At 43.2% G+C, this 10,319-nt stretch overlaps 1 protein-coding gene across 1 annotated transcript; it reads right to left on the reverse strand.

Annotated features, from left to right (window-relative positions):
* Positions 1 to 840: 840 nt before the first annotated feature.
* ndnfl (neuron-derived neurotrophic factor, like) lies at positions 841 to 9,762 on the reverse strand. Its single transcript, XM_029450111.1, has 4 exons — positions 9,708 to 9,762; positions 6,831 to 7,083; positions 4,820 to 4,944; positions 841 to 2,969 (listed from the first exon to the last, which is right to left on the reverse strand). Exons 2-4 carry the CDS (start codon positions 7,007 to 7,009, stop codon positions 1,522 to 1,524), a joined length of 1,752 nt encoding a protein of 583 aa, XP_029305971.1. The 5' UTR covers positions 7,010 to 7,083; positions 9,708 to 9,762; the 3' UTR covers positions 841 to 1,521.
* Between the last annotated feature and the right edge of the window lie 557 nt (positions 9,763 to 10,319).

Consider the following 10,319-nt stretch of genomic DNA (forward strand, 5'->3'; position numbering starts at 1 on the left):
ACTATGTAATAAGCATTTGTTTATTATTTATTATGACAGATTTTATTTTTGAATCTTTAAAAATAAAACTGAAAACTACTTTACAACCAAAAAAAAAGAAGAAAATAATTAAATGCCATTTTTTTTTTTACTAAATTACCTTGGGTTAGATAGTCTATTATTTATCTGTATATAAGTAACTTCTTAATTTGCTGCCAATAAGTTGTACTGTATATGTTCTTAATTTATTGTAGTTGTACTAAGTAATACTTAACAACAGAGCCTGGCATAACAATATATGTCTCTCGATTCTAACCTCAATTCTGATTATTAATGGATAATAATTAATGCATTATAATTTATGTTATTTTAAACTTAATCCTGACTCCATTTAAAAAAGATTGAAGATTAACTGAATTTAACTTAATATATTTTACACTGTCATGACTTTTTTGAAGTATCAAATAGTATATAATTAAATATAATGCCAAAACACTGTAATGATGTTCTAGGTAATATTTGATCAGTCTTATGCAGCTTTAGGGTTACTTGGTAAATATAAATAAGTTATTACTTGACAGATTCTTCTATAACAAAGATAATAACCTGGCAAGGCAGGGCTACTTCATGCCACATCGGAAACAATATTTAAGTTTCCCTTTAGTCTTTCCAATGCAGCCCCATCTAGTTACCAAAATATACACGTTTAATCTCTCTGAAATTAAAAGTCACAAATGAATGTGGCACTGTGCACCACAACTCACCATCTCTTACAGTAAGAGTGGAAGCTATCTAATTTGGTAGAAAATCTAATTTGACACTTTAGTTTACATTCATGCATCACTCAGTCAAGAACGTACAGATACCCTAGTATTTATTGGTGCGTTTGAAGCAGCACAAGAATACATCAAAGACAATGAGGCAAGTCACTAAGTATTTTTCACTGCTTCATGCGAAAGCAGAACACAAAGATACACACTGACTTTGAACTAAGCATCTGTAGATTGCACCCATCTGTTTTTATAAGCATGTACAATATGCAGCACTGGAGATATACGCTACAAACCCCCCCACCCCCCCACCCGTTTCAGATGTTATCCAATTACTGCCCCATCTGTTTCTGTTGCATATTTGGCACAGTCTTTGTTGTTGCTTTTGTATTGACTTTCTGTCATCACAAACCTCATCTGTCCTTTGTACTCCGACACAAAATAAGCACTTGGACAACTTGCACATCATTATCATGATCAACAATGAAAAACAAAATGACAAAAGCACAAGAGTTGTATGCTAAATGTTATGAACTTTTGCTGGTGTGCAGATCCTTCTCATATGCTTTACATCCACTTGCATGGATAGTGCAAGTGGAGTTTGAATAAAAACATTGCTCCTCCAGGGGGAATATTTCCTTGTTATGGTAACAGTCTCTCCACAACAGTCAAATGGCTTTGCTCTCATGGTCAGTCTTTACAGCTTGTCCATGACCGATTAATTTATCCCCAAACGTGGACAGTCTATAAACCTCCTGTAGGGGGCGGCAGCTCAGCATTCCTTTCTGGTCTTCACCATCTTGCTGGCGTACTTGATAGGGATCCCCCAGCGTCTCATTAGATAGACATCAAACACATAGGCCATCCCTGGCTCCAGGCCCCCGATCACAGCTGTAGTGACGGCCCGCCGAGGATTCAGCTCCTGGAAATACTTGCAGAGAACCCTCTCGGTGTCAGAGCGGGACTCTGGCCCCAGACAGGGCGCAGTTAGAGCTGATGCTCCCCCTGCCTCTGCTTCACGCTCTCCCAGCCTTCTGCGGTACACGCAGTACAGACTTCTTTCCTCTGTGCCCATCCACGCCAGGGTGACACTGCTGCAACCACGTAACCGGTTGAAGGATTTTATCTGCAAGGTGGAGGGCAGAGATGGGACCCCTCTGCGGTGGTAGGCTGAGGAAGTCTGCATTTTGACTGAAGCCATCAGACCTCCTAGAGCTGGGTCTGCAGGAACTGACAGCCGGCCTGTGGTAGTTCCTTCTCTCTCCAAGTGGATGAGATAGGACGGACTTCCCTGGAGCCAAATGTGTACTAAATCTCCCCCCACTGCCTGGGAGGTCAAAACCTGACCTTTACTAGACACGGTGACCTTGACCTTTTCACCTCCACCGCAGCTCTGCAAGGTGAGGAGGCCACTCTGCTGCCAGCCCCGAGGATGGAAACTGAAGAACTGCTCTGAGTTGGAGCCTCTGTCACTGAAGGTCACCCACCTCAGCTCCCCTTCTCTCAGCGTGATGATTGCCGCCCGAGCCTCCTCGTGCGTTCGAGCAAATGTCCCCTTGTACGCCATGTTGGTCCCGTTCAGCCTGTCGATCACAAAGACGTCAAAGTAATACTTGGTCTCAGGCAGGAGCTCAGAGACGGTGCAAACACTCTCTGTCCCCTGACACACACACTGGAGATCAGCATACTCATCAATGAGGGAGGAAGGTGGACTCTGGGGTTCAGGGTAAGAGTCCCACTGCTGCCACCACCACTCTTTCAAAATGGGCCACGCTGTCACTCTCCTCCTCCTCTCCTTCTTTTCTTCTTTCGGGTCTTTCTTTTTCCCTACGCTCTCTCGTGCAGCACAGAGGCTGGGGTAGTTTTTCTGAGAGTTGACGAGGACACAGTAATCATAGCTTTTCTGCGTCTGTGGGAGGCTAGTTATGGAGGCACTGGGCGCCCAGCTGAGGGTGACACTGGTCATGCCGACACCTAACGTGTGAACTCTGGGGTCAGCCGGGAGCAGAGGGAAGACGCCTGAGGGCCCCAGGCCTTCATGGAGGTACACTGTAGCTCTGGTGTTCTGCTGTTTAGAGCGCAGCCTCAGGATGTAGATGGAAGCATGGGAAGAGGAAGAACCCCTGTAGGTGTCAACTGAATTGCCTGTGAAGCTGTGCATTTTCTGCTCAGTCCCAGGACCTCGCCACCACACCTCTGGCATACTCTTTTTAGTGCTCCCTGTGAGGAAAGAAATATAAAATGAAAACATAAACATGTAATTCATCAATGTGCTACTTAACTTGGATGTGTGTATGCATGTGCAGAGTTTGACAGTACAGGGCGGCTTTCACGATCATCTGATGAAGGAGGACGTGGATGTGCAAGAAAATATTTTATGACATCACTACTGGTTTGGAAACCAATTGTTGTCCAATATGCAACTTACACAAGTGGGATGTGCAGACTTGCAGTCTCGAGTGCTCATACACTGAGAGTGGAAGTAGGAGATATATTGCATTCAATAGTTCACTACCACGCAGTAGTTTTCACTACCGCTCTAATGCTTCAGAAGGGGCAAACTGCACTGACCAGTAGGCGAGAAGGGGCATATCCAACGTTATGAAAGGGTTGCAGTTTCGCTAGTTTTCACTTTTAGTTACATTAGATTTAGCCACCAAAAATACTCTTAATATTACTAATTAATAATAATTTATTAGGTTTAGGAGAAAGGTCTATGTGTATCAATCGAAGCAGGTGCACAGTTACATATAGTGTATGTAGGAGTACACACTGTATTTCACTTTTAAAAGGATTCTGGGGGATGCAGGACACAGGCATTGCTAATTACATAAATAAAGAACAACAGAGCGCTCAGAACCTGGCTGATATAAAGAAACCCAAAACAACTCATAAATGAACAAATACAGAAACACAATTTCAATGGCCACTTAAAAAATAGCTGTCCATTATTTTCATTCATACCTAAAGTGTCATTTTGAAGTACGCACTCTTCACTTGAATAACGCAACTGGCAAATAAACATGGTATGAAAAAAAACCCCCCGCCACCACAAGTCTTTACTGTTCATCGCTCCTCAAATGAGACCAAATGTTACAGAATCAAAGTGAATAATTCAAGCTGGCGATGGGGACCCACAAGCTCAGCATCTGAATGATTCATGTGCCATTTTATAACTTCATCATGTTATTTTACCATGTAGGGGAGCTTGTTTAGTTAACCTGGAGAAGCGCTCACGGAACACTCTGAGGCATATTTTCTTTTCCAGAAAAATCTGCGTCATTTTAGGTCAGAGATACGATTACTTTTACTTGAAGCACTTATTGCCCTGATTTTACTTTGAAATTCTGCTGCTCTATAGTATGTTTCTAGCTTGTGAGCTTATTTGATTTGTTGTTTGCACAAAATATTGCAGACAAGTAGCTAAGTTTTTATTTGATCGTTTATATAACATTTGGATCAGGAGCTTTTTCGGCATCGCTTTTCGGTTGATGTGTGTGTCAATCAAAATCAAAAGCCTCATATAAAATGTATGGCAATGTGACGGCCAGATATGATCACACTCACTGTCGCTGTCCTTGTCAGAGATAGTGTGGCATTTAGAAAAACATATAGCAATTACTGTGGTTTGAACTTAAACAAGCGGGTACAATGCTAATAAGAAGATATAGAAGATCTTACTCACCTGAGAGTTTGTGACAAAGAAATGTGGAAAAAAATCGCTTATAATAGAAAAACAAAGCTGTGATATGAATCAGTATTTGTCTATAAATGTGATGCAACAGTAAATTAAAGCTGGGACCTCCAGGCTGCAAACACCAAAAGACAAACAAACGATGCAAAACCTATATACCTTATATGACTTTTAATAGTTGCTTACTTTTGTATAACAAGTGGTGTTCCAAAAGTAAACTCTCTTCTAAAACATGAATTAAGTCAGATTAGAGTCTTTGCCCTCTACTAAATCCCTATCTGTTATATAGCACTGATAATATCTAATTGATCGTCTTAGCCAGATGCAGTGTAAAGTGTGTCTGAAGGTGCAGGTTGAGGTCTTACTGTTCACTCACACTGCTGGCTCTTGAGGGGTTTGTCCTTCAGGGTGCGGGCTGCCAAGCTCCATTCGATGGGGAGGTCACAGGGACTGACAGTGACCGACATCGCCGCGGCCTTCTTCTTCAGTGTGAAGTATAGCCTGCGGAGAAACACCAAAGATAACGGGAAGAAGTTGCTTGATTCATCACAGGGAATGTCAAAAAGATTACATCGTGTTTCAATTCAGCTGCGAGGTGATGGATGAGAAGACAAGATATCTTCCAGTGCATACTGTGCAACATTCTTTCTCTCTGTTGGATGATTTCCAGATATTGTGGGCTGGTTATAATTTTCTTTTTCCAAAAGCTTGAAAATTTCAACGTGGCATTTGTTTCAATTTGCTGTCTTTCCATTTGCCTACATGCTGATCAGTCATTTGATAGCAGATCAGGAGAGGTGACCTGGGATTCAGATGATAAGGCTGCATTGACAGTTTCAGATGATATCTGCCTGCTTGCTGTAACTCTCTGGGATCGTGCTTAGCATAGAATCTATTATGATCAGATGCTTTTTAAGGACAGTGTTGTTGCATGCTGGATTTGCATTTTAGATGACAGTTTAAGGACATTTAACATTCATGCTGTGGTGGTCTGGTCTTATTATATTTCAAACGATCTCTATTGGTAACTGGTAATGAGTCAATGTTGAACTGTTCACCTCCACAAGGATGCCTGAATAGAAGAAGTCTGTCTCATTTAAACCCAAACTGTTATGTAACATGTCATTCCTTCACAGCTAGTGAAGCAACCGTGCGCTTATTTGTCAATAAATATTTGTTCTTTGTCGCTACAATCATCATTATTCATGATTCTGTGCAGATGGCGGTTGTTTCCAAGCAGATGTGCGACGCTGTCATTCTCAAGGGCGCTTTGTGGCTTATTTAGTAGAGTGATTAATTTCTGACTCACTGTTTTCTCTCCATTATTTGCCGTGCGGTTCTGCATGGCTGCACTGGTGGACAGACTGCAGCACACAGGGAGATGCATTTAGCAATTTTCAGCTCCCAGTTTCAGAAAGCAAGCACTGGCACTGTCGGGCAGGGTTCAGGCCAAATGGGCTCGACTTCCTCTCGCTCTCGCTACAGTGGTGCTGGAATCGGCCGCTGTCTCTAAAAGGTGGTCGGTCGATGGCTGGCGACTTGTTATTGAAGTGGAAACAAGGGCAAATCTGATGATCGGGCCTCAAGATTTATTCATGCGCCTTCCATGAACTGCAAATGGGCAAAATCTTCACAATCTTTTTTACGGTTATGGAGTCATTTAGTGTGGTGTTGAGTTTCAAAAAACATCTTTACTTACTTTATTTTTTTATGCACTGTCACTCACAGCCAGTAGTGGAAAGTACATTTATTCAACAACTAAAATACAATTTTGAGGTACTTTACCAGGGGATTTCCATTTTCTTGTGCCATATTCTGCTCCACCGCCACATTTCAGAGAGAAATATTCTGCTTTTTATTTGATAACTTTTGTTTCTAGATTCTTTTTTAAGATTTCAAAAACATAATAAACAAACAAATAATGATGTATTATTGTATATGATAAGATAAGACTTTATTGATCCAGGGGGGGGATTCACAAGCTACACAGTAGTATATAAAGTCATTCAAATTAAACCCACCTTTACCAGCTGCAACATTGAAGTATAATTACTTTTATAATGCCAATACGTTTGTGTATATACTCAGTGGTAAAAGTAAAATAGTAGTATAAGTAAAAAAAAATTGAATGCATTAATTCAATTTTAAGTTGGTACTGCTACTTCTACTTAAGTAAACATGTAAGTACTTCTTCCACCACTGAGAGACCACCTGAGAAACAAATTATCTGACTTCTATTTTGTCAAATTCGCTACTTTAATCTACTTACCCCCCCCCCTGCAAGTGCAGAAGTCCAGTACGGGCTGTAATTGGCAAGTCCAGAATCACTGGAGTATACACCTGAATGTGTATTGCTTCATACCTTCTCCCATCCTTTCTGTTCCTACCTGCGAGTTCTTCCTTTGGGGAGCGTTACAGACGTGATCTTTCCTTCTGGGAACCATGTAGTTGGGCGAAGTGGCACCTCATTCTCAGGTGCCAGGGAAGAATGCACTTGGGGCCACGAAGAACCCCAAAACAGTGCCAAAGCTGCACCGAGACACCAGGACAGGGATGTGAGTGCCATCGCTGCGTCGTGCTGTCTGTCTCTTTCACTCTTTGATGTTCCTCAGTCACCACGTCTTGGATATCTCCCGGGCTCTGAGAGCGCATGGTGAAAAGGTCAAGAGCATCAATCAGAGCCCATCAGCAAAGCACACACACACACACGCGCGCGCACACACACACACACACACACACACACACACACACACACACACACACACACACACACACCAATGCACTTAAACACAACTTAAAGTTGTACTGTACCATTCACACAGAAACTAAAGAAATGTGGCGGCTGATGATTCATTGATATGAAGACATCCTATCCTATTCAGATAGAATTATTCATGTAGTGGAATAGAATTTGCCATGCTATATTACTTTGGGATGTGTGTGTGTATAGCACAGCTTGACACTCACTGTAAAAAATCGCACTACTTTTCAAAGTGCGAAGTGGGTTGCTAATATCACTCTGAAGTCAATGCCTTTACATCTACATGTCTATTTTTAGTCGGGGGAATTGAAATTAGTCTGTTCTCCAAATACCTTTCATCACGGGTATTAGCAGCCATTTTATCAGGAGGAAAGTGACGCCATGCTGATGTGGAGAGAGGTACCTAACAAGAGCTTGTATCAGAGTTTTCTATTTCTTCACACTATTATTGTTTTTCTATTATTTTCTTTTTTTAAGTGTATATTTATATATATGGGTGTGTGTGATTGTGTGTCTGGTTGTGATTTGATGATAGTGAATAGGATGATTACAGGTCTCAGTGTTGTTCTTGCTCCCCAGAGAAAACACATTTGTTCAAAGTCACAGTCTTCCCAAACACACTCCCCGCCTTCCTCTAACAAGGTGTATTATGTCAGTGCTGTGCCCTATAGATCAGATGACAATCACAGTGGAACCATGGAGGCGGCTACAGAAGGTACATCTGAGTCTTTCGGGCCCCGGGATACACGGAGATCCAAACTCACAAACCGGCGCACAGCTACAAAGTCACACAGAGGCGCCTGCTCATTATCCTTGCAAAGAAAGAGGGGAGTGAACGACCCATAAAGCTTTAACTGAGAGACATGCAGTGGGAGAGAGGCAGATTGAAATGGAAGGGAGGGAGGAGAGGAAGGGGAGGCTGAGGAAGAAAAGGCTGTGCAAATGGAGAGCAAGAAGAGGAGGATGTTGGATCCCGGAGTAATTAGAGGGAAGGAGACGGAGGGAGGAAAAGAGGAGAAAGCGCAACTGGAAACGAGAAGGTTGGAATCAGCAGGAAAAAAAACATTATTGCCATGCAACAAGGTTGCAATGCATTTGTTTCAGTGTTTTAGCCAGACACATGAAGCTGATTGGTGTTTACTTTAGCCCCCATGTCGAATGGGTTCTAATGTGTCACATATTACCAGACGGCTGCACAACCTCACACTCCCTCTCATTTAGTCTCGATAAAAAGGAAGACACAAGAAAGCTTGGCGGGCTTGTTTCTTCAAAACGCACCCGCTGATGAAATATGCATACGGCTCCTCAGCTAATTATGGCCAATTGAATTTTCATAAGGCAAAAAGGCTGGGTCTTACAGGGAGAGGGAGCTTAGTGAACTTAACCACCGCCCTCTATAAATAAATACACACTCCCCTTTAAACACAGGAGCTCAAGTCTTTGATGGTCCCGCTCACTCTCCGCGCTTTTTTTTTCCTCTTCAAGATTGGTTTCCTCTTTCCATTATGTTTATCCCAGACTGTCAACTGACTGCATTTATTCTGGATACTGTTTGGGTTTTAATTAAGGATATTTCAGCCCCACTCTGTTTGTCTTTCTCTCTCTCTCTCTCTTTCTCTCTCTCTCTCTGCCTTTCTTTTTCTGCCTGCTTTTCACTTCATTTGGCGCCCCTCATTTAGAAGTTAATGCAGGCTCAGTTTCAGAGAGACAGGTTGAGTGCTGTGTGCTATGTGTCTGCACATTGTATTCACTATCTTCTATCTCTCTTTGCTCTGGCAGTACCATCTGCCTTCTGTTATCTGTGGGCAGGGACAGATTAAATGGCATGGGGTGGTCCCTGCAGGATCCGTTGTCCCCCCCCAAACTACTATGGGCAAAAGACTGGCCTGTGGTTCATGATGGGGGTTGACGAGATGATGGCGGTGGAAAAAATGCAATGACCATGGAACTTGATAGGATTTTACGGCTGATTTTCTACCTCGCTACATGAATATATTAACCCTTCTCCTGTCTTCCTGACTTTTATTGTCCCTCCGAGCCTGCAGCTCACACTTTCGTACAGTATCATGCTCTTTCTCTGTGCTCACTGCCCCACTCCACAGTCATACTTTTCTTTTCAAATGACAAGAGAATTATTAGAAGTCAGAGAGAAAAGACAGACACAGTGAGCAGTAAAATACACAGATGATCACAGCCTTCAAACATCATGCTGTCACGATGTAAACGATCCTGCAACAAATGAAAAGTGCCCTGCATCTGTCTCAGCTTTGTTTTTAAACCCTCCAGAGACCACACACACACAGTCACACACACACACACACACACACACACACACACACACACACACACACACACACACACACACACACACACAAAGAACTGATCCAAAGAAACAAGTTGCTGACTTACACGTCCAGTTGAAATATGAGACGCTGACGCACTTACTCAAACTCAAACACATGCTCTGCAAGGACAACAACATACATGCATGCATCCCCCTTACCTTCTCTCAGTGCACGCTATCCCTCTCCTGCGCAGGGAGTGAGGGATGGGATCAAATGAGAGAGGGAGCGAGGATGGAGGAGGAGGAGGAGGAGGAGAAGGGGGTGAGAGCCGGTTGCGAGGAGAGGAGGAGCGACAGCAGGTTGCTGTCAGGTGTTCCTCTGACTCCGTCTCCCATGGGGTGCTGCTCACTCCCTACTTCAGGAGGTGTCTCTTCAGGGCTCAGGTGTCCCTTCAGGGCTGTCCCAGCTCCTATGTGCCCTGGTGCGGTGCAAGGCTCCCCGGGCACTCTCCTCACTCTCTGTCTTCACACGTGGAGGCTTGTCCTGCTAAACACTTTGTGAATGTCATCCGGTCAGTGAAGCTTTGTGTCCCTCGCTTGTCTTCTCGTTTTCCCTCTGCCACTCTTTTCTTATCCTTTCACTTGTTCCCTCTGTGTTTACCTCCTCTGGTAGTGAACAGAGCTCACTCTTAATTCAAATGGACTCATGTGTGATTGTGTGTGTGTGTGTGTTTGTGGATCTGTATGTGCAATCTGAGAGTGAGTGAGGGAGCGAGTGGGTGAGTGTGAGGGGGCTGGCAGTGAGGTCGCTGAATGGGGGTGGTGAGAGAG

The sequence above is a fragment of the Cottoperca gobio genome, chromosome 15 (genome assembly GCF_900634415.1).
Source record: "Cottoperca gobio chromosome 15, fCotGob3.1, whole genome shotgun sequence".
Lineage (NCBI taxonomy): Eukaryota > Metazoa > Chordata > Actinopteri > Perciformes > Bovichtidae > Cottoperca > Cottoperca gobio.